Below are 25,938 nucleotides of genomic sequence, written 5' to 3'. Positions count from 1 at the left end.
GCAACTATGAAAAATGATTACCTTGAGCTGCTGGAACTCTCATACACTGCTAGAGAGAATGTAAACTGGCATTATTATTTTGGCAAAATTTTGGCAGCATCAACAAATGTGAATACATGGATATCCTAAGACCCATTCTAGGGACATAACAAATTCTACCACTTAGGGGCACACACAACAGAAATGTATATCTATGTCTCCAAAAGACATGTGCACATGCATGTTCACAGCAGGAGTTACTATTCGTAGTAACTAAAATGGAAATGAATCAAATGTCCATCAACAGGAGAATGGATTAATAAATCATGGTAGAGCCCCATAGTAGACACGTACAACAAGAAGAAAGAACAGCAAGAACGAAAGACGTACAGCAAGAGTGAAAGAAGGGAAACAAACAAAAATCAGTACGTGATTCCACCCAGATAACATTCAAAACCAGCCCAGGGACTTCCCTGGTGGTGCAGTGGTTAAGAATCTGCCTGCCAATGCAGGGGACACGGGTTCGATCCCTGGTCCAGGAAGATCCCACATGCTGAGGAGCAACTAAGCCCGTGCACCACAACTACTGAGCCTGCACTCTAGACCCTGCGTGCCACAACTACTGAAGCCCTCACGCCCTACAGCCCGCACGCCGCAACTACTGAGCCCACAAGCCACGACTACTGAAGCCCACGCACCTAGAGCCTGTGCTCTGCAACAAGGGAAGCCACTGCAATGAGAAGCCCGCCCACTGCAATGAAGAGTAGTTTCCACCTGCCGCAGCTAGAGAAAGCCCACGCGCAGCAACGAAGACCCAATGCAGCCCCGCCCAAAAAACCCCCCAAAAAACCCAGCCCAACTAGTCTATGATGTTAGACATTGGGACAGTTGTTACCCAAGGGCAGGGAGGAGACGGAGATGGGTATGAGGGGGCTTCTGGGTACCAGTTACACAGGTATATTCTCTTTGTTAAAAATCATCAAGCAAAATACTTATGGCGTGTGTATTTTTCCATATGTACACTACATTTCAATAAAAAATGTTTAAGAAAAGAGGGACTGGACTTCCCTGGTGGCGCAGTGGTTGAGAATCCACCTGCCAATGCAGGGGACACGGGTTCAAGCCCTGGCCCAGGAAGATCCCACATGCCGCGGAGCAACTAAGCCCGTGTGCCACAGCTACTAAGCCCGCGAGCCACAACTACTGAAGCCCGTGTGCCTAGAGCCCTTGCTCCGCTACAAGAGCCTGCTGTGTCCCCCTTTGCCTGGCAAAGCAATAAAGCTCTTAAAAAAAAAAAAAAAAAAAAGAAAAGAGGGACTTCTCTGGAGGTCCAGTGATTAAGACTCCACGCTTCCACTGCAGGGGGCGCGGGTTCAATCCCTGGTTGGGGGGACTAAAATCCCACGCACAGCATGGCGTGGCCAAAAAAAAAGGGAGGGAGGGAAGGAGGAAGGAAGGGAGGGAGGGAGGGAGGAAGGAAGAATAGTTTTTTAAAATAGATTTAAAAAAACACTCTCATCATACACACAATGATCATTTTCTTTAAAATTCACTTAAGAAAAGCCTACTTCTGTGAGAAAGTAAAAAGAGAAACATAACCTATTTTTATTCTAAAGGCTATTTTATGAACCCTAGTTTTTTACCACTGTCTCCCTAAAAGAAGAGATGTATCTGAGTCTGCTCTAAACCCTCTTGGTTCTCCATCATGGAAGGTGGCATCGTGACATCATTTTGGAATAGAAGGAGCCCACTATGAATCCTGGTTCCACCATGCAGCAAGGTGACATGGCCTTGGCATGCACCAGCTCTTCAACTGTAAAGGCAGGACAATGAGAAGTAAGCAAAAATACTGGGGGTGAAGGGCCTGGCATACAAACACCTGTTCTCACCAGGATGTAATTTAGAAAAAAAAAGGGAGAAGGGTATCTTTTCTAAATGCAGATGGTGGAGCTCCTGAGAAGTTCTCTGAACAGTTACTGTGGATGATGATGCTTTACAACCATTAAGAACCAAATACCAAGGAGCCACAGAGAACCCCCTCCTAAACATTTATCCCAAGAGTTTTAGGAATTAAAAATTTTAAATAACTGTTTTTGAAAAATCACTTTGTGATCATCACTCTGTTATGCATTCATAGCTTTTAACTTGGAAGAAAATTAGATCTCACAGAGAGGTTTTAAAATCCACTCAAACAGACAGACAGGAAAACTGAGAAATAAAGTATCCTGTGTCATGAGCCTGGCAGACTTCTAAAACTATCTCCACAAATGTCATTTAGATCAAGTGGCAAGTGGGATGATGGTAGCAAATTCCACAACTGCAATTTAATAGTGTGTGTGAGTGTGTGTGTGTGCACGCATGCGTATGAAAATGAATGCTTCCCAAAGTGAACCTAGCCCCATTTTTGGGTCAAGGCAATAAGAACTAATATCTAAACATGTGTGAGGTTGTAAATTAAAAATTCATGTTGGTAACACAAGTTGTCAGATCATAGTTTTTTCCGTCATGGCTTCCTCAGGCAAACATGCCTGGTTATTTCCATGAGATTTAGAAATTCTGCCATTTGAGGAAGTCAGGGCAACTGACATTAGTCATGTCGGGAATCTTCTCAGGCCTCCAAGGGTCTTTCTATTTTTATTTCAGCTCACCTCTACACGCCCGGCCAGAGAACATGCATACCTCCCCAGAAAGCACAAATTTTGGCTCTGGCAGGCACTTGACACATGATTATAAAGTACCTATAAAAATCTTACAGGGGGCTTCCCTGGTGGCGCAGTGGTTGAGAGTTCGCCTGCCGATGCAGGGGGACGTGGGTTTGTGCCTCGGTCCGGGAAGATCCCACACGCCGTGGAGCGGCTGGGCCCATGAGCCATGGCCGCTGAGCCTGAGCGTCCGGAGCCTGTGCTCCGCAACGGGAGAGGCCACAACAGTGAGAGGCCCGCGTACCAGAAAAAAAAAAAAAAATCTTACAGGAAGACTGTTACTAAAGCAATATAATACACAGCACACAGCCATAAATATTACCCTCTAGGAAGGGAAGGAATATTGCGGGGGGTGGGGGGAATGCTGAAATTAAAGGTATATTTTAGGTTTAATGATGTCAGTAGTTAAGTTTGAAAGAATTGTGAGCTTGACTTTCAAGGTTGTTAAAATGTGGTGAATAGTTGCCAACCTGAAGGGGAACCCGTGAGCTAAAAGATGGGACAATTTGAGCATGAAAATGAGTAAGGTCCATAATAGATTGAAACACATAAAAATATAAATTCACAATACTAAAAACATACACACACAACAGAAAAAAAAACCTTACTGGTAACCTTTGGAGACTGTGTGTGTGTGGGTGACTTGGCAGAGGGGTTGAACTCATTATTAAATAATAAATAAATAAAGGGAATTTTTTTATCCCTGATAAACAAAGGGAAAGGATGAAGCATTTATCCAGCCTTTCCTGTAAGGATTGATTTTCAGGGTAACTAAATGATTGGTGAAGAAAAGTTTTTTAAATAAAAGAATCACTGCTAATAAATGTAAATATATCTATAAATATATATAATAAATATACATTTATTTACATAAATAAATAATAAATGCACAAATAATAAATATACACTTATTTACATAAATAAATGCATAAATAAATAAATGCAGACGGAATAATAAATTTAGAAATCTTACCATTTTGTAACACTTGGTAAAATAAATGATCTAGGAAGCAACTCTCAATGGCAGGTAAACTCTTAAGTGAGTCTAATGGGGAACTCTGGAACACCAGAACCACTGACCAATCTGAACGCCACCAAGAAAGAACCAACATTACAGGAAAAATGCCTGCACCGCCAAAGTGAACCTGAACCTACTAAAATATCCAGCGCCATCCTGTGGTTTATTTATGGGAGACGTGTGGGAGGGAGGAAAGGAGGGGGAAGGATATGTGAAATGACACCATGCACTTTGAGTGCATGATCGGGTACAGCCAAACACATGAATGGCATTTTAAAAAAGAAGAAAAAAAGGGAGGGTGAATTGTTAACACGTTAAAATAGATTTAAGAGAACTATTAGCGAATTCAAACAAATGAAGCATTCAAAGATATTTAATTAATGTTATTAGGAATTATGGTTACTTTTGTTGGGTGTAATATAGTAGGTTATGTTAAAGAATAAGATTTCCATTGGTTAGAGATACGTTTTGAAGTCTCCCACACCAAAGCGAGGAGGAAGAGATAAAATGTTGATAATTCTGAAGCTGTGCAATAGGTATTTGGGGAATTATTATGCTATTCTCTCTACTACTGTCTATAGTAGAAGATTTCTATAACAAAAAGTTAAGAATGCCAGAAAGGTGATGATCGTTATCATAAGAGTTCATTGTGCTATTCTTTTTGTGTGTGTCTATCTTCGAGAATGTCTATAAATTAAAAAAAAAAAAATGTAGACAATCCAAGGATGAATTTTTAAGGATCTCTGGGATATACTGTCGACCCACCCAAGAAAAAGGCATAATGCCAAGAGGACCCTGGAAAGAGAACACGGCAGGCATTATGTGGTGATGGCTATAAAAGCAGATTCACTTGTGTGTAATATCCTAGATGACAATGGACATTCTGAACAGTTTTAGTCAGAAATCACCAACAGTGTGGTTCGCCCCCTCTGATGCTCTGTGTTACAGGGATGACCCCAGACTGAGTGGTGAGCAGAGCATTCCTCTCACCTGGCTGAGGTGGATGAGGCGGCGGCATCTGGTGGTGCATCAGAGGGTAGGGAGGGGGCTGCTGATGAGGCATCATGCCAGGGTGCCCTGCTGCTCCCAGTGGTGCCAGGCCAGGTCCTCCTGAGTGCTGGTGTGCCTGTTGAGGGTTCTGCCCATGCTGCTGCTGTTCCATTTGCTGTCGGGCTCGCAACTCAGCGTATTTCAGCTGCTCCATGTGGAAGTTCTGGCGTTCAGTAAGCAACTGCTGCCTCTGTTGTTCTAACTATTAAGAAAGGAAGGGGAAGAGAAATGAAATCAGGAGAGTCTTTCACGATTGGATGCCAACACAGGATATCTACATGATGCCTAAGTTCCCCATAGCTCATCACAGTTACATAGTCACCTCCTCTCCTGAAACAACCACAGTGAGAGAAAAGGCATTATTTCCTGAGTAGAATGAAGTCAAGTTCTTCTCTGTGTTAAGTATAAGGCCTGCCTTTCCTTGGAACCTTCACCGGGTGGGGGGCTATTATACTCAGGACACTTGTAATTCCCTCTGTTTGGCGGGCCTTCAGATATTTAAAAAACTGTTTCCATGACTGCCTTACTCTTCCCCAGGTGAAACAAGCCTCTCCTGTCCTCTTAATAGTTCCTTAGATACTGGTATTTCAAGTCAAACCAACACTTCCAGGTGCTCTCTTCTGCATGTGATCCTTTTGGTTACTATTTTAGAATGTGACACCAGAGTTAAATCCTCTGGATGAGTGGACGTGGCCTTAGCTGCAAAGATACACATTTTCTATATGGAACTTTGGCGGTACCATTGTAAATCTTAGCTTCCAAGTACCCAAAATTATACTGGGTGACACTTTCACAGCATATTTTAGAAGCTTAAATAAAAATTTATATGAATCGTGGTTTGAAGAATATAAGCATTTCAATACTCAAGATAATCTTTCTGGGGGCTTCCCTGGTGGCCCAGTGGTTAAGAAAACGCCTGCCGATGAAGGAGACACGGGTTCTATCCCTGGCTCGGGAAGATCCCACATGCTGCGGAGCAGCTAAGCCTGTGTGCCACAACTACTGAGCCTGTACTCTAGAGCCTGCGAGCCACAACTACTGAGCCCGTGTGCCACATCTACTGAGCCTGCACTCTAGAGCCCGCGAGCCACAACTACTGAGCCCAAGTGCCACAACTACTGAAGTCTGCGTGCCTAGAGCCCGTGCTCCGCAACAAGAGAGGCCACTGCAATGAGAAGCCCGTGCGCTGCAACTAGAGAAAGCCTGCGCGCAGCAACGAAGACCCAACAGAGCCAAAAATAAATAAATAAAAACAAATAAATTTATTTAAAAAAAAGATAATCTTTCTGGGACCCAAATTAAAATACAGAGAAGTTAGGAAATTCAGAAGCCATATGCCTGACACTAGCGCAGAAAACGGAGCCCACCTTAAAAGCTATGAAAACTAACTTAACCCAGGGTTGAGAGAGAAAATCACCTTTACCAGGAATGGAAATAAAAATCCAGATTTCTAGTAGTATAAAGATCATATGGAGGGTTAATAGCACTACTGCTTTTCTATAATGTTCTATCTCACCATTTTTGACAGCAAGATTTTATTCACTGGGAGGCATTTCTACAGCAGCCACAACAGCTCTTGGGCACTTGAGATATGGCTAATCTGAAATGAGATGTACTATAAATGTAAAATAGTCACTGAATTTTGAAGACTCAGAATGAAAAAGTAAAATTTTCATATTGATTACATGTTAAAATACCATTATATACATATACTGGATTAAATAAAACATCATTATTGGGACTTCCTTGGTGGTGCAGTGGTTGAGAATCCACCTGCCAATGCAGGAGTTACGGGTTCGAGCCCTGGTCTGGGAAGATCCCACATGCCGCGGAGCAACTAGGCCCGTGCACCACAACTACTGAGCCTGCGCTCTGGAGCTCGCGAACCACAGCTACTGAGCCCGAGTGCCACAACTACTGAAGCCCCCACGCCTAGAGCCCGTGCTCTGCAACAAGAAAAGCCACTTCAATGAGAAGCCTGTGCAGCGCAGCGAAGAGTAGCCCCCGCTCGATACAACTAGAGAAAAGCCCGCGCACAGCAACGAAGACCCAACGCAGCCAAAAACAAAACAAAACAAAAAATTATAATTTTTTTTAACGTGGCTACTAGAAAATTTTAAATTACATATATGGCTCATGTATTTCTGTTGGAGAGCACTACTCCAAGGCATTTGATAAGTTAAGGAAATGTAACATTTTAGCTTTCAGGAATAGTCAGTTTTATAGATAAATACTACATATTATCATTAGCAAAATCTAAGTGGAATACCCATGAGAATTAGCTTATGAATCTGGGCTCTTAGCAGAGAGCAGCTTGGGGAGAAGTCCCCGTGGAACCTAGTGAGAAGCCTCACTGGCTATCAGGAGTAGCAAGCAGGGAATGTCCATAGACAGATGGGATGCTGGAAGACAGGCCGTGGACACAGCATGAAGACAAGCGGCATGGCCAGATGAGGAAAAGAAAAGGAAAGAACAGATGGTAACGCTTATATCCCCGGTGTTGGTTAGCTGGCTTGCAGAGTCTCCCTTGGGAGAAGATCTGAAACGAATGATTTTGTGAGTGGTTGAGGGTTATCACAGGAGGGAGGAAACATGGTGTTACCATGGTCTAACAGGCTGGTGCGGGCTCTTCATTTTCTAAGGGTGACCCGAAGAGGCTAAACCCTGGCTCAGTTTAACATATCCTTCTTTTCGTAATCAGAAGGGAGTTGCAAGGTGTAAACAGCAAGAGAATCCTCTGGAAGTCCAGCTCTGCAAGATGACTAATCAGTGAGATAATGTAAGTAAAAGGCAGACTGAAAAAACAGAATTTAAAGATGCTGACCGTAAGTGCTATGGTCAGAAAGGTTTTGCTTTCTTCTAACCATTCTTTCCAGGAAATTTAGCACTTTGCTGAGGTTAGACTTAAGAGGTTGTCAGAAAAGGACCTCAACCTATGTTTTTGTTCAGCCACTATTGGTCTGGACAGGTCAGCTGAAGTCCAGCAGTTATGTAAGAACTCCAGAATATAGGTCAAGATCTGCTTTATAAAAACCTGAACTCTTACTGGAGGAAGACTTTGTGTCTCTGAAGGGAAATTTTAGTCTCTGCCTTACCTATCTCAGTGGGTTTTTTTTTTTCAGTGGTTTTTTTTTTTTTTTTAACTGAACCAGCCTTTCTTTGGGAACTGACCTTAGTATCGAAGTATTAATCTTGGAAAGAAAAATTTGCCCAATCTTCCTAGTTTACAAATGAACTAACGTCAATTATACTATTTTTTCCTGAGCTTCATCTGTCATTTCAAAACATAGAAGGTAATTAAAAGGTAATTAGAAAAATTAAAAAGCATGTGATTAAATACACACATCCCTGAAAAGAACCCAGTTTAAGCTTTAGATCCAATGTGGAATGAATAGGTCCTCTGAAGTGAGAGCAACGTCCAGACAGCAGGGTACCAGCTGGCTCCAGAGGGCCACCTCTGTTCTAGGGCACATGCAACAGAGCTTATGGACACATACTGGCCCCACCATCCAAAAGAAATACCTCTCTTGTTATAGATATCTTACTGTTACTGAATCCAACTGAAGACTGCATTCACTTCTGTGGCAATGAAATGTGGGAATCTTTGAGGAGAGTTTGACAGTACTGAGCAAATTTTAAATTCACATAACCAATGACCCAGTGATTCCACATCTGGAAATCTGTCCTAGAAAACTGTATGTATATTTGTATAAGGCCAGTCATTAAAGTACTATTTTTGATGTACATTTATGTCTGAGATGCACTGAGTAAAAAAAAAAGCAAGTTGCAACAACAATATTTATGTCTATTTTTTAAAAAAAAAAACCTTTGGGGCTTCCCTGGTGGCGCAGTGCTTGAGAGTCCACCTGCCGATGCAGGGGACACGGGGTCGTGCCCCGGTCCGGGAAGATCCCACATGCCGCGGAGCAGCTGGGCCCGTGAGCCATGGCCGCTGAGCCTGCGCGTCCGGAGCCTGTGCTCCGCAAGGGGAGAAGCCACAACAGTGAGAGGCCCACGTACCGCAAAAAAAAAAAAAAAAAAAAAAAAACAAAAAACCTTTGTGCCCATGTATAAACATTACATTTACACTGAAAATGTTCTGAAGACACCAAACTATTAACAGTGATTATTCCTAGGAATGAAACTGAGGGTAGAAGACACTTTTTAATTTATCCATTTCTTTATTATTTGAAAAATTTTCATCACACCTATTTTTGTAATCACAAAACAAAATACTAAAATTACCCAAGTTACATGCTTCAGATAACTCGATTTTTTTCTCTCCCTTTTCTATTTCCAAGGACTATAGATAAAGTCCCAACAGCTAAACCAGATAGTGTAAATTACTTACATAAATAGGGCGCTAATGAATCTGTTAACTTTCTTTCAAGACTCTGATCTGGCTCTAGGGAACCCAGTTTCATACAAAGATGCCTGTGGCCCTGATCTGAAGACATCCCCACCCCCACTGCATTCAAACCCTGCCTTCCTCTCCCCCTTCATTCCTACACTGTGTATGTATAAAGCAGCCGAATCCAAGTGGAACCGGAACATAACAGAGCACTTTTCTACACCAAGACCCCAAACACACACACAGCTGCAAGTGCAGCTGAAGTTCACACAGAGCTCTTCTCCCAACTTCATTTACATAGAACAGGGAGGCGGGGTGGGAAAGAGTAAAAGAAGGTGGGGGCCTCAAAAATCCATCTACACTGCTAAGGGTCGAAATACCAGCCGAGACTTGAAGCCTCTGACTACTTGGCCTCAGAACTGAAGTAAACACACCTTCCTTTGAAAGGTTTGGTATCAGTAACCAGACATCCACTTAAGAGAAAACCCAGACATACTCATTCCTTCTTACACCTCTGGCAAAACAAAACAACACAACTGCATCTTTCTGCTCCACTGGAGGCAGAAATTCAAAGGGGGACACGGCACTACTGTTGTGACTGTCATTCTGTCCTTGTAAAGTGCTTGCTGCCTGAGGCCCTACGTCTTTTTTTGAATCAGAAGTAAACCTGCTCAGTCCTAAGTACAGCTTTCTTAATCTCAAAACTATCCATAATGTCACGGTGCAGTCTAATAACAGCATCAATTATATGACAGGCAGTACAGAGATGAATTACTACAAATATGCAGAAAACAAAGTTAAAAATACAATTCTCCTGGAGCAGTATAAAATTAACTTTTTGTTCTTTTTTCCTTAATTTATCACAGAGTACCACAAACTTTTCTAACCCTACACCCTGTGTGTGAGGACGTTCCATTAGTAATAACTTTAAATCCATCCAGAACTTGACTGTTTCTCCTCACTTCCATGGCCCACCACCACCTCACGTGGACTTCCCAACAGCCTCCTCACCAGTCTCCCCTTTTCTAAACTTGTCACTTTATATTCTCTAGACAGTGGAGAGACTGATCGCCACTTAACTGTAAGGAAGATGATGCCAGTTTTCTGCATGTATTCCACATTTTTATGGAATAAATAAAATAGGCCCTGCAATTATTCCACATTTTAATCACAGTAAAATGAAAGGCCTCTGGATGGTTTACAGGGACTTCTGTGATTAGGGCACCATCATCTCTGCCTTCACCATCTTACCTCTCCCTACTCACTCATGCCCCAGCCCACCCCACCTACTCCTGAGTTCCCAAACATGTCAGTCACGCTCTTGCCTCAGAGTCTCTCTCTGATGCTGGCTGTTTCTAGGGCTTAGAGACATTTGCCCAACTGTCAGTTTCTCAACAGGGCTTACACCAATGACACCACTTAGAACTGAAATCTTTCCCTTGCCCTGCCCAATCTCACTTACACAGCCTGAAACATACAGGTATGTATACATACACAGTATATATGCACGCATATACATACAAAGCACATTACATCTAATATCCTTCATTAATTATTTAAGCTCTACCAAGGCAAAGAGTTTTGTTGGGTTCTATTCACCAGTGTTATCTCCAGTACTTAATACACCTAGAACAAAGTAGGTGCTCAATAAACATTTGCCAAATGAAAAAATGAACTTAATCCATCATCTATGATGTGAAAGCCATCAGCTCTGGGCAAGCTGACTCTTCAGTCTCCTCAGCAATCATACCTTTCTCTTCACAGTTTTGTATTTGGACCTTTTCTACAACTCACATCAGTCCTTCCTCTACCAGGAAGCTTTCCTTGATAATCTGAGCCAATCACAGCCTCCTCTCCTCTGACTTTCCATAGCCTCACTACCTCATGGTATCTTTGTGTCAGTTTCTCATCTACCCTCTCACCTCCTTAAGGACAGGGTCCAGGTTTCTCACAGCTTTGAGTTTCCTACAATGTCTCTCTTTTCAAAGGTATACAATTTCTATACCTAGTCAAACGAGAGCATTAAGTACAGAAGCTATAAATGAGATCAACACAGAGATTCTCACTGGTCTCAAAGTATCTTTTTTCCCCCCCTTTAATCCAAATAAGAATGCTTTAGGTAGGACCCAGGCCCTCCATTTCTCTTCAGTCCCCAACACAGCCCATGTCTGACACCTCTTCTCTTGAGTGATGTCTGCTATCTGCTTGGCACGGAAGGCTGCACACTTGGGCAGACCCTCTCAGTTTCGAACCCAGGGCCAGCTCAGCATCCTCACCTCAACTGGGGTCAGTAGTCTTCATCGGGCTTCCCTGGTGGCACAGTGGTTAAGAATCTGCCTGCCAACGCAGGGAACATGGGTTTGAGCCCTGGTCTGGGAAGATCCCACATGCCGCGGAGCAACTAAGTCTGTGCGCCACAATTACTGAGCCTGTACTCTAGAGCCCGCGAGCCACAACTACTGAACCCACGTGCTACAACTACTGAAGCCCGCACGCCTAGAGCCCGTGCTCCACAACAAGAGAAGCCACCCCAATGAGAAGCCCGTGCACCACAACAAAGAGCAGCCCCCGCTCACCGCCAACTAGAGAAGGCCTGAGCGAAGCAACAAAGACCCAAAGCAGCCAAAAATAAATAAATAAAAATAAATAAATTAAAAAAAAAAGTCTTTATCATATCAATTCCTGGACAGACTCTGTATACTCCATAACTGACTTCCTCCAATATTAGTACTTTATGAGAGGACTGTAACAAAAGCTACTGAGCTCTAATTATAGCTGTATACACATCTATAAAAGATATTAAACTGTTATATCCTTATTCTTAATTTCTAAATAATTAAGACTCAAGAGAACATCTGATTTTACGTCATTAGAAAGAAACTTCATATCTGATTCTGAAAGTGTATGAAAAGATTCTTGAAATCTGTTGCTATACAAACAAAACCAAATGTTTAATTCAAAAATGCATGTCCTGAAGCTACTGGTTACTAGGTGAAGATGAGCAGGACCTCACCTATAGTGAACTGAGGAGTGTGGTAGGCAGAGCACTAGGCAGTGGGTTAGAACGCGCCGCTCCTGGCTGACCTGACCCCTTTCCACAATTTCAACTTTCATGAGTCATATAACAAAGGGTATCAAAACCCTGCATATCTCAGAGTCTCCAGGTTAAAATGCAGTAAGAATGGCTCATTTCTTTATAAATTTTGAAGTACTAGATAAAAACGCAGAGCTGAACAAACACAGGTTTGAGACCCAGCTCTGTTATTTATGAACTGTGTGATCTGAGATACATGAAGTGGACCTTGTTTAAGCTCTAGACTCTTCATCTACGAGAATGGTTAACAAAGAAATGGCCTCATGTTCCCACCCAGCATCACTGCTGGATTCTAAATGTTCATAAAGCCAACAAAGACTTATAAATATTAAGAATTTAATATATAATTGTTGATTATTGGTTTGCATAAAGGGAGGCATAGAAATATTTACTGAACACTTACTCTGTGTTCTAGGCAGTGTGCCAGGCACATGCCATAGTTCTCTCATTTAATCCCCACAACAGTCCTGTGAGGAGAGGAAATCATCAGTAGGAAAATAGCCATGGCTTTGCTAGCTCACAGGGAAGGACAGGATAACTAGTGCTGGGAAGGAGAAAAATAGATTATGTCTTACTGTGCATGAAATGAATGGAAGCCATTTTAAAGTTTGCAGGATTTTTTGGTTGTTGTGATAGTGAGCCTCCAAGGTTGCCCCCAGTGATCCCGCTTCCTAACATTTAGGCCTTCTCCACTGAGCCCTGCCAGCCCACAGCCCCACCCAACCCCAGAATCAAGGTTGGGCTGTGGGACTGAGAGAATATAGCAGGAGCACAGGAACGTGCCTGCCAAGTTTAGGTTATAAAAGATACTGTGGCTTCCACTTCGGGTGCTCTTTCACGTTCTTGCTCTTTTCAGTCACTTGCTCTGGGGGAAGCCACTTCATGAGGAGTACTATGGAAAGGCCCACGTGGCAAGGAACTGAAGCCTCCTGCCAATAGCCACATGAATAAGCTTCGAGGGGTATCCTCCAGCCCCAGTTGAACCTTATGAAGACTGCATCCTAACCAGAGACCCTGAGCCTGATCCACTCAGGAAAGCTGCTCTCAGATTCCTAACCCTCAGGAAATGTGTGAGATACTGTTTTCAGTTACTGCTTTGGGTTAATTTTTTACATAGCAATAACTAATACAGGTATGCTACTGACATTCAGTGGCTAGGGCTAGGGACTGTCTTATATAATGAATTTTACTGCCCCAAATGCTGATTAAGAAAAAACAGGCCGACCACCAAAGGACTTGAGAATATCAACCTTGTGTGGTGAAAAAGATTCAGTAGAATGTTTTCCCACATTTTCGGTTGTGCTGTTTTATTCAGAGACTATTCTGTAAAATGTTTTATATGCTCAATTAGAATTTAAGATAAAAAAAATAGATTCAAGTAAGAAAAACCCAGTGGACTCAGATTAATTTGAGATAAATAACTATGAGAAATCCAGAGCACAAGGATGTCTGAGAATCAGTGGAGAGAACTGGGAAGGGCCTGAGGACTCTGCTATTCCAGGGGACAGTTCCACTAGGGGGGTTTAAAAGAGTGAGGAATCCACAAGTTCACCCTCCGAAGACAAAGCAATTTAGAGCTGAGAAAAGAGCCCCTTGACAATCTAGACATAGTTGCATTAAGTGCCCAGATAGGGTCATGCCAATCTTCCAGGCTAACAACATCAGTTCTGCTTCATGAATGACAGCAAGGTGTCTGGTTGCCAGTGGGAACTATGCAATGATCACTTGAATTTTGCATGTGCCAATAATCCATTATGTAGCCCCCTGTTATCCCAAGTACCCTAAAAAAGGCTATCAAATGACAAAAGGGCAGCTTATTAGGGTAAGATAAACACAAACACTCACTCTTCAAAGCTCCAGCTCACCTCTAGGAAGTTTTCTCTAATACCCTCTCCTTCTCCGCATCTTCCATGTATGTTCCCTTAAGAACTGAACACACGATACTGTCATTTGTCTTCTTGACTGTCTTCCCTGTTAAACTAAAGTAAGGTCCCCTAGCGTAAACTTTCCTTTCCACTTTCCCAGCTTCTGACACTGATGCTGGCATATATCCATTCAACAGACACGTAAACAAGGGCCTATGATGTGCCAGCTGTGTGTGAACAAAGACACTTAACAAACTCTGCCCTCAAAGAGAATACACTCTGGTATGGGAGGCGGACGCATGAACTAGCATTTACAATATATAGTAAGTGCTCTGTTAGGCTGCTACAGAAGTAAATGGGGAGGGCATGTCACTCACAGGTTCAGGGCTGAGGGATGCAGGAGGTTGGCAAAGAGTAGGAAAAAAGGCCTTGCTGGTGGAAGAGCAGGATGCACTCAGGTGGCAGAGAACACACACGGCCATGAGGAAAGCCTGTATGTGGCGTGCTATGACATGACTGGTGCACAGAGAGCAATGGAGATGAGACTGGGGTGGCCTGCTGCTCCTGGGACAGGAGAGGGCTGGTGATGTGAGAGATACTTACAGGATATGGGAAGTGGGGATGAGGTAGCATAGGGTGTGGGTAGGATAGTTACTGAAGCAGCCTCTTCCTCATGGGGCCAGAATGTAAGTGGAAGAACAGGTCTTAGGACAAAATGAAAACGGGCTATTGTGATAGTTACTGAGCTACTCATCATGAAGAATCTGCCAGAGGACGTGCTTGGATTAACCACTAAGAAAGAGCTTAACAAATGCAAATGGATCCTTAAAATTAAAACTCTTCTGGAATGGTTAAATTTAAGGTTCTCCCATTTAGAGATACCAGTATCTGGTATGCTGATAAAAAAGTCAAAACAATCAGAAAATCAGAAAAAGTCCTAACTAAATCCTCAAATTTAGCCCACTGTTTAGAAAGGCATTAATTCCTTTCCTGGTCAACTCATTAAAAAACAAATTTCTCAAAACAAACAAACAAAACCAAAAAATTTCTCCAGAGAACTTCATCTCTGTCTCTCCAAAAAATCCCGTGAAATAACCAAATGTTCCCCTGATTGTATATTTCTTACTTTTTGTGGCTTCCTTCCTCATTCTTGGCCTTTTTCATAATTCTTTTTGTCCTGTTTGGGCCACGTCCTTATATCAAGTGCATGCCAGAGAAAATGCTGCTTACCAGTACTCTGCTACGCCTGGTTCCACCTGCCCTTCCCTATACAGGAGAGGGAAGGTAACAAATAGGTAATAAAGTAAGTCTAAGATCTGACTATTATAGAAGGGAGAATTGATACCATCATGTATCTGGAAAGCCAAGAGGTATAAGAAGCTCAGGTTTAGATAATTATTTTCAGAGTTCCTTTTATTTATCATCACTGGCTGATAATCCTTTTGAAAGGGCAAAAGGTTAGAAAAAAGGTTAGACGATAGCCACGGAGACCAACAAATTATGTTACTGTATTTTCTCTATTTCTATTTCTCGTATTTCATGAAAGGTGGTCAGAGTTTAATTGTGAAAAAGCCACTATAAAATTCCCCTTACTTACAGCTTCTTTCTCTCTGTCCATGATGGTTTCCAGTTCCTCAAAATGTCTAAGTTTGATCTCCAGTTTCTTCATTTGTGTCTCAACCAGGAGAGCTACCAGAGACTTGATCTTTCTCTCTTCCACGGCAGCCAAGTGCTAAGGGCAAAAAAATCATTCAAAGAATTTAGGTAAATGTTTGCTTAATAAACAGTAAGAAAATGCTGAAATTACTATTATAAGTGGGAATTATGGAATTAAGAATGGTGCCCTGGATGCCCCCTTTGCATGTTTCTACTATTTATTTCAACTTAAAATAACAGGGACTTCCCTGGTGGCACAGCGTTTAAGAATCCACCTGCCAATGCAGGGACAAGGGTTCGACCCCTAGTCCGGGAAGATCCCACGTGCTATGGAGCAACTAAGCCCATGCGCCATAACTACTGAGCCCGCATGCCACAACGACAGAAGCCCTTGCACCCAGAGCCCGTGCTCTGCAACAAAGACGAGCCCTGCAATGAGAAGCCCGCATACCGCAACAAAGAGTAGCCCCCGCTCACCGCAACTAGAGAAAGCCCATGCACAGCAACGAAGACCCGACACAGCCAAAAATAAACAAATAAATTAATTAATTAAAAAAAAATAAAACAACAACTATCCATGCCTGAATTTCTGGTACTTACAAATATAAATCTATATATAGATATGAATCTATAAATACCAGAAAATAAGGATTAAAAGGAAACTTCTTCCATGCTAATCTACTCTCTTCAAAGAGCCCACTAAGGAGAAAAGGTTGAATCAGGGCCTTGAAAGGCAAAGGAGGACACCATGGCCTGGAAGGCACTTCCCCATCTACCACCCACTTACCTCCCACCCTCACTCTGTAACTCTGTTTTTCCCTCCTGATGAACTGTCCAGGAGCAGGCAAGCAGTGCTCTCCCTCAGCAATCAACCCTCAGATGCAAAGCCCCTACTGAGTGTCTACTATGAACAGAGAGGAGGGGGTGAACAATATTCCACCCCTAGTTTGGGCATAGGGTATAAGACAGGAGGTTATTTTGGAAGAATGTACCACTCACTCCCCTGTACAGGACTGATGAGTCCCACTCATGCTTCCTGTCAAATCAGCAGCACACAGAGGAAGATGCCACACTACTCAGAGAGGATGAGGATCCCACATTTGGCCAACGTCCTGACTACGTGCAAAGGATGAATACCACCTTCTCCAGACACCATCCAAGAGCTTATACCAACAAACTCCCAACACTATTTTGCACTATTACATCTACTGAATTTATGTGCTTATCTTGCTTCTACACAAGGTTGTGAGAAGTAACACGGAGTGGCTGACTTATTGATCTGTGTTTCTTATAGAATCTAGAAGGAGTGAACATACAGAAGGAGTTTAATATAGGCTTTTGGGAACTAAACTGGTAGAGAACACTTAAATAAGAGCCTTATTTTTCACTCTTTTACAGTTGATAAAGAAAAATATAGTTTTATACCTGTAGAGACCCATCTGCAGGAAGATTCAGAAGTGTAAGCAAAAGATTTTATGAAAGAATCTACAGCTATTAATAGTCATGTTTGCCTCCCTAACTACATTAAGCTGCATCAATAACACCAAAAGTTTAAATAAAGATTACATGATTCTAAGCCTGTTATCACTGATCGTGTTATGCAATTTCATATTTCTAATGAGATATAAAAAAACAGGTTACAAAAAAAAATTCAGACTGTCACAGACTTCTCAAAAGCAAAAACTAGGTTTTTGAAAACAAAGGTAAAAATGCCTTCCAAATTGTGAGGGCTAATAAATTTCAATCTAGACTTTCAAGTACAACAACTTAAACCAATTAGGTGCAGAATAAAGACAAACTTCCAAAATCAAGGACTCAAAATCCTACACATGCTTTTGAAGGACGTGCTCCAGTTAACTTCGTGTAAACTGAGAAAAAGATAAAAGACATGAGATCCGGACATCACAGACTCAACCTAAGAAAGAAGTCCTAAGTTAACAGGGTGGCACAAACAGGCCAAAAGCAAATAGGGACAAATGAAAGAAGACTGGCAATATAATGATAACCAAAGCTGGGTGAGGGGTACAGAGTCATTACACCATTTTGTCTACTTCTGTATATATTCCAACAGTTGCATAATAAATTTTTAAAAAGGGCAGAAGGTGGGTCAACAGACGGTGCTGGGACAACTGGATATCCAGAAACAAAATGATAAATTTGGACCCCTACCTCACATAATACACAAAAATTAACTCAGTAGATCATAGATCTATATGTAAGCGCTAACACTAAAACATTCTTAGAAGAGGTGGCGCAGTGGTTCAGAATCCAGCTGCCAATGCAGGGGACATGGGTTCGAGCTCTGGTCCAGGAAGATCCCACATGCCACGGAGCAACTAAGCCAGTGTGCCACAGCTACTGAGCCTGCACTCTAGAGCCCGCGCTCCACTACAAGAGAAGCCACCACAATGAGAAGCCCGCACACCACAATGACGAGTAGCCCCTGCTCGCCACAACTAGAGAAAGCCTGCGCGCAGCAACAAAGACCCAACGCAGCCAAAAACAAATAAATTTATATTAAAAAAAAAAAAGAAATTCTAGAGAGTTCTTTGAACAGAAGGAAAAAACCTCTTCCATTAAAAGAAAAAATTGAAATGGAGATAGGAACTGAGAAGCACCGGACAGGGAAAACTGAACTTAGGTTCTAGCATTATTGAAGAAGTTATAAAAATAATTTGGATTAAATTGCAATAACTCAAGAATGAATTGTGTAATCATTAGGAAAAACACTAAAAGAACAAAAGTGTATGTAATGAACAAGGTCACTGGAAAAAAATACTAGAATAAAAATTATTGAATTAAAAATAAGATGTTACAATCGGAGGAAACTGATGAACAGCACACAAAATTGCTCTAAAATATTTTTGCAACTGCTATGAATCTAAAAAGTGAAAAGGAAAAAAAAAAAAGGCCTGTCTAAGGCTACATAACTATCATGTGGGGGGAAAGGGGTTAAAATCCTGGTTTGAAGACTATAAAACATGATATATAAGGTGTGATGTAGAAGAGATATTGAATAAGTAGCTGTCTAGGCAAATGATAATTTTACTGCCTCATGCATTAAGGGTGGTTTGATTATGCTGAGAATTTAAACTGGACCAGCTTTAGCCTGCCTGCCTTCCTCCCTCCATCCCTCCCTTCATTTGGCTGTGTGGGGCTTTGTTGCCGTCACGTGTGAGATCTTTAGTTGCGGCATGTGGGATCTAGTTCCCTGATCAGGGATCAAACCTGGGCCCCATGCATTGGGAGCGTGAAGTGCCAACCACTGCACTGCCAGGGAAGTCCCCAGACGTTTCAAAATGTTCTTTGCTTTATATGTACTCACCTTGTCTCCTTTTATGCTAAGAGTTTCTTGCCATTCTGGTCCATGAATTATAATACATTTAATTCATGGATGGATGTACTTAGAACAGTGCCTGGAACATGGTAGGCGCCTGATACCTGCGAGCTGTACCCTAAAAGCCCGTTTTGTTGGAAGATCCTCCTCTGCCTGCACTGGACCGCTTCTAACATGTCTTTTAAGACTTGGCCTTAGGCATCACTTCCTCTGGGTAGCTCCCTTACATCACGGCTCCCACAGCCTCCATGACGATTCTTACTGCACTGTATTTTATCTATTCACTTGACTTTTACTCCCCAGGGTCAAGGCCCGAGGAAGCCCCACATTTATGACTGCTTGGCAATTTTAGCGATGCAAGAAATAAGGAGATGAGGTGGGGAGTAGAGAGGACACGGAGAAGAGGCAGCCTTTATCCAAAGCCTAGAATTCACCTGTGACTAAGGTTAAAAAACCACTAGAAATCTCTGGAAGTAAACTTGGGCACTTTGAATGCAGGATGAGAATATAACCAGCAAAGCATGGCCTTCAATCTAAAGAAACAAATTTGAGTAAAAAACTCAAGAAAAGAAAAAACAAATCAAAACCTGAATCTGTAAACTCTATGGCAGTTGCATTACTAAAGACTTATAGGATTATTCAGTCTGATTTCTAGTTTAAAAAAATTTTTTAGGGCTTCCCTGGTGGCGCGGTGGTTGGGAGTCTGCCTGCCGATGCAGGGGACATGGGTTCGTGCCCCGGTCCGGGAAGATCCCACATGCTGTGGAGTGGCTGGGCCCGTGAGCCATGGCCGCTGAGCCTGCGCGTCCAGAGCCTGTGCTCCGCAACGGGAGAAGCCACAACAGTGAGAGGCCCGCGTACCGCAAAAATAAATAAATAAATAAATAAATTTTAATATGTATCAAAATTAACCCACCTCAAATGTAAGAACTATTCATCGGCGTGGTTAATCACATCTGGGTTTTGAGTGAAAACAGAAGAACTAATGTTGCACACTAAATTTGGCATTTTCATATTTCAAGCCTTAATAGCATTTATTTAAATATTAATATAGGGCTTCCCTGGTGGCACAGTGGATAAGAATCTGCCTGCCAATGCAGAGGACATGGGTTCGATCCCTGGTCTGGGAAGATCCCACATGCCACGGAGCAACTAAGCCCACGTGCCACAACTACTTGAGCCTGTGCTCTAGAGCCCGTAAGCCACAACTACTTAAGTCCACGCGCCTAGAGCCCATGCTCCACAACAAGTGAAGCCACTGCAATGAGAAGCTCACTGGCTGCAACTAGAGAAAGCCCGTGTGCAGCAACAAAGACCCAACGCAGCCAAAAAATAAATAAAATAAAAATTAATATAAACCCTGATTTTCTGTATAGAATTATTTAAAACAAATCACTGCAACTTCTCAACTTCTTCCATCTTGCAACCCCTATTTATAAGAGGAGAGATACAACAGATTTCTCTGAAAGAACTGGCCTGTTCCTATGTAGTCTCACTATCTGAATTTTACTGACTGAACCCTAATGAACTTACTAACGTGCCATTTCTCTATCTCCTACATTTCTAGATTCTTTTTGTTGATTTAACCTCCATGACTATTCATATTTTTACTGGTAAGAGATTCTGATCTGGAAGAAGACAAGAAATTTCCTTCATGAAACAGCATGCTTCCTGCTATTAAAGATTTTAAGAAATTCTGCTAATTTATGGATTTGGTGATATATATGTACCATCCAAGAAGTCAGCAGAAGTCAGAAAGGCTTAAGAAATAGATTCTGAAGGGAATTAAAAAGACTTCACAGGGGCTTGAAATGATTAGACAAATGTTACTAAGCACTGGACCAAAGCTGCTAACAGATCGGATCCAAATACCACTTCTGTCTGCTTTAAGAAGAAAAAAAGATGGTAAAAGTGAGAGTTAACTGTTGGAATGCATTATGGGAGTAGGGTGAAATATGTCATACTACACACCCTGGTAGGTATTTTCACGCTACTTCTAATAATAACCTACCAAGAAACATGTTATCTCCATTTTATATAGAATGAAACTGAAGCTTAGAGAAGTTAAATATCTTGCCAAAGGTTGCAGTTAAATCCACTGGGAATTGAATTCAGTTCTGATGAGAGCCTAGAAGCAAAGCGGGGCAGTAAGAAAGGTGACACAGAGAGACAGGGAGGAACTAACAGTACTGTATAAATGTTTCCATCTTTCCCTGGTTTTTTTGGGGTGGAGTCCCTAAAAATTAGAACTCAAATCATCATTAGTATAGCAGAGGTGCTAAACAAAGAAAAAAAAAGATGGACACTTTTTTAAGCTAGCTGTTGGGTTTTTAGTTGTAAAATGTCTGAAAACATTTTCCTTGGAATGAAGAATTTTTATCAGATTACGTTTCTGGGTTGGTTGGGATCACAAGACTCTAAGTCTGGAGATCTGGGTTTTGGTACTAGTTCGGTCCATAACTAGTTACATAATTTTAGGCCCATCATTCACTTAAAAAAATTATTTATTTTATTTATTTATTTTTGGCTGCATTGGGTCTTCGTTGCTGCACGCAGGCTTTCTCTAGCTGTGGCAAGCAGGGGCTACTCTTCATTGCGGTGCACAGGCTTCTCACTGCGGTGGCTTGTCTTGTTGTGGAGCACACGCTCTATGAGCACGGGCTTCAGTAGTTGTGGTGCACAGGCTTAGCTGCTCCGCAGCATGTGGGATCTTCCCGGACCAGGGCTTGAACCCGTGTCCCCAGCGTTGGCAAGCGGATTCCTAACCACTGCGCAACCAGGGAAGCCCCTATCATTCATTTCTATGGATCTGTTTCTACATTAATGAGATGAAAAAGTTCAATAAATTCTAAAATCATTGTGTGATAACACACATGAAACATTCGTTGTTAGGGCTTATAAGTATCTATCAGACAGTAATCCATTTATAAACAAAACCTGTGTGAAAATCATTGTGCAAAAGTAGAATAAATTTATGTGTTGTGTCTGTGTGAGAGAGAAAGAGTTTGATTCCAAGAAATTTTTTTTTTCTGTTTTCTTTTTTTTTTTTTTTGCGGTACGCGGGCCTCTCACTGCTGTGGCCCCCCCCCGTTGCGGAGCACAGGCTCCGGATGCGCAGGCTCAGCGGCCATGGCTCACGGGCCCAGCCGCTCCGCGGCATGTGGGATCCTCCCGGACCAGGGCACGAACCCGTGTCCCCTGCATTGGCAGGCGGACTCTCAACCACTGTGCCACCAGGGAAGCCCCATTCCAAGAAATTTTGAATAGTATATAATCCCTAATTAGATTTCACCTAATAGAGTCACTCCTCAAGGTTACATTTCCAACATTTTATTCTTTAGTTTTTTTTCTTATCCTTCACACTAAAATGTCTAGTCTAATGTCTCCACTCAAATGACTGTGAAGTTCAAGGTTAATGACTGATTTTAAGCTCCTAAGAGGCAGGGACTATTCGTATCTATTTTAGGCATCAAAATAAACCTAGTATTGTAGTACAGTGTTTGGCACATAATGGGCACTCAAATACTGAATAATCAAAGTATGGCACTTTCCATCTTACAGAATGCTTTTTTTGGGGAGCCACACCAGTGCCATATGGCTCGTAGCAGGATCTTAGTTCCCTGAACAGGGATCGAACCCGGGCCCCCTGCAGTGGAAGTGCAGAGTCCGAACCATTGGACCGCCAGGGAATTCCCCAGAATGCTTTTTTATACATAAATTTGACTGATTCTCATCGATAATCTGGTCAGAAAGGCAGATCAGAAGGGACCTCTGATTAAAAAAAAAAATGATGTAGGTTCAGAAAAGTTATGTTAGCTGCCCAAGAGATTAGTAAACGGCAAAGCTCGAACTAAAATTTTAAATTCTAAATCCAAAGGATTTTAGTTATCACCCAATGTCTATTATTAACAATTAGCAATTGATATTTTAGTGGCTACTTTCCTGCGGAATTCTTAGAAGGGACTTGTGGTAGGTTAAAGACGGCCGTAAACTCATCGGCCTTTCTTCCACTGGAGAGAGAGGGACTACAACCCCTCCTCTCTAACTGCCTTGCCCTACAGAAAATAGTGGTGATATTTTCTGGGTCCCAGCTTGGGAACTCCCATGTCTTGTCTCTTGCAATGTTCTTTCTGGGAGTCCCAAGCTTCCATGTGAGAAGTATATGATCATTCTGTTGAAGCGACTACAGGGAGAGACCTAGAGACTACACAGAGAGGAAATTGGACCCAGCTACCCCTGCCAAAGACTAGGACTTAAGGAAGCTACCTTGGACCTTTCCAGATGAACATACCTGTAAGGTGAATACCACTAAATGACTCAACAGATAAAGCATGGAGCAGAATCACCCAGCTGTTCGGTGCTCAAATTTCACAAAATCATGAGATATAATAAAATGGTTTGCCTTTTAAACCACTAAGTTTGGAAAAAAAATGTGGTACCTGGAAACAGGGCGCTATTTGAACAAAACCCTAAAGTGTGACTTTGGCTGTGGTATCATGTGGTGAGTGCATTCTCAAGAAAACCACTGGTGAGAGCTTAAAAGAGAGGGAAATATTACTGCAGATTGGACAGAAGTAGATCTTTGCTATACAGAAGCACAAAGTTTGGAAACATTGTCACACTAGTGATGTGGAAAATAGGGTAATTAATAAATTTGTGGATCTGGCTGGAGTGATTTCCAGGCAAAATGTAAACATTCTTTTTGTATTTTATATAAGAAAAGAGAGGAACCAAAGAAGGAAGAATTCAGTATTCAGGTACAATTTAGACGAAACAGAGCAGGGTTTGAAAATAAAACTGCTTCTCATCACTGGTTACTCCCAGCAAGAATTTGAAACTTAGAAATGGCTTTAGGACAAAGATCAAATCCAGAGCACTACAGTAAAATTTGAACTCAGAGTAAATACCTCCAGGTGTGCCTGGCTGTTAGACCTTTTGAAGGGAGTGCATAGCAGGGTTTCTAAGAATCCTAAGGGTATGCCTCTGCTAGAGAGGAGGGTCTCTAAGTATCTTTAACAGCAGGTCTCCTATATTTTTTCATTGAGCTTCTTGGATCTGTATAATGTCTTCCATCAAATTTGACAAGTTTTCAATCAGCCACAATTTCTTTTCTTTCTTTTTTTTAAATTCCCTGCGTCTTTTTCATTTCCTTCTGGGACTCTCGTTACATGTATGTTGGAACACCTGACTTTTTCTGCAATTTCTAAGCTGAAGCTCTACCACTTCTCAAGAACAACTGATTCTCCTTTTGTTGTCTGCCTGGTTGATACCAGTGCCCTGAAATGTTTGTTGTAAACTTGTTTCCTATGTTGGCCTCTATATCCCCTCATCACCCTGAATGTGGACAGAATGTCTGACCGGTAGACCTGGGTAGAAGTTACACAGTGTCAGGTATGGGCCCAAGCCACAAGACATTGGCAGGTTTTCCTTCTTATCATCTGGGACACTTTCTCTTAAAGTTTCAAGCTGCCACATAAAAAAGTCCAACACTTTGATACCACCCTAGTATGAAGAAGCCCAGGATAAGTTCTTAGAGAGGCTGTGTGCAGACAGTGATGCCAGCCAGCCTCCAGGTGGTACAGCCACCCCAGCCTAGGCATCAGGCGTGTGAGTGAAGCCATCTCAGGCTCTCCATAATAGCCCAGGCATGAGATGAATACCCAGTAAACTATCCAACGCCACACAGAGCAGAATTTTTCTAGCTGAGTCTACCAGAATTTCTCACTCATAAAAATCATGTGAAATCATAAAATGATTAGGATTTTAAGCCACTAAGCTTCATGGTAGTTACATAGCAATGGATAACTGGAGCAGGAGGAATACTGCTAATGCTCATGCTATGGATTCTTAACAGATCTGGCAACAGTGATGACCAAGGCCTTCCAAAAACAGGGCTACAGAGAGAGCCCCAACTTTTCTCATAACGGCTTTATAGAACCTAAGAAGAATAAGATGGTCTGGGAGTGTGACACAGATGACGTATGGAATGTGGGAGAAACAACCTAAAAAACTGGTACCTAAAAAAAATGGTACTTTTTACCATTACTTTTTAATGGTAAAAAGTAACTCGATCGGGACAGCTATGTGAACTTTACATAAAAAATCACGGCTTCTAGCTGGTAGAACAGAAGTAGTTTCTATTTAGTCATGTAAGGATGGAAGTGAACAGGGCTAACTGCAGGCAAAATGATCAAATAGGTCAATTTTTCCTTCTGTCTCCTCTCCGTAGTATCATCAAATAAAGAGAGATGGCATCAATGATCAATGCGTATAATGCAAATCAATTCAATCAATGTTTATCTGGTAAACCGTTGTGACTAAAATGTACAATGAAAATTTTCCTATCTCAAGAAAGAAGTTTAGGCATAAGGGAGCAAGTTATGAGGTATTTCTGAGAGTTAAGAAAAAAATCTTCCTGTTGCTCCAGAACTAACAGCCAGTTACCATAAAGACAAACCTCATTTTTAAAGTATGTGGGCATGGGGTGGTAGTAGAAAAAATCTGAAGGAAATGTCTGTGTGTTCTTAAAAAAATGTGATTTCTGCTATTTTAAAAGAATTGAATCCTACTGCTGCTGATAAAAGAGGACCTACTCTACTTTCTGGAGTTTCTAAGTTTATTCCAGCAGTAGTTCTGTATTCTTACTTCCAGCTAAACCTAGATGGAAGGGATGGAGAGCACCCAGCCAACAGTGCTCCTTTTCACACCCACATACCACTCTTCAGGTGGGTTAGTCCATAGCTTGTCAGTAGCTGGAATGAAAAAGTGGATGTGATACCCAAGAGCTCCTCATATGGCAAGGGTGGGGAAAGCCATAAAGCATGCCCACCCTATCTGTTTTGGAGCTAGATCTAGAACCTCTAATTACTACTCCATGTCAGAGTGT

General features: G+C 42.0%; 1 protein-coding gene across 1 annotated transcript in view; it reads right to left on the bottom strand.

The window, feature by feature from the left end:
* SMARCC1 (SWI/SNF related, matrix associated, actin dependent regulator of chromatin subfamily c member 1) overlaps positions 1 to 25,938 on the bottom strand; it is a 177,545-nt gene that overhangs the window by 14,926 nt on the left and 136,681 nt on the right. The window contains 2 exon segments of the mRNA XM_032648973.1: positions 4,690 to 4,951; positions 15,657 to 15,791. Of these exon segments, the coding sequence (XP_032504864.1) occupies positions 4,690 to 4,951; positions 15,657 to 15,791 (397 nt within the window).

This window comes from Phocoena sinus, chromosome 11, assembly GCF_008692025.1.
Source record: "Phocoena sinus isolate mPhoSin1 chromosome 11, mPhoSin1.pri, whole genome shotgun sequence".
Classification (NCBI taxonomy): Eukaryota; Metazoa; Chordata; class Mammalia; order Artiodactyla; family Phocoenidae; genus Phocoena; species Phocoena sinus.
This window is presented reverse-complemented; position numbering and strand designations above follow the sequence as displayed.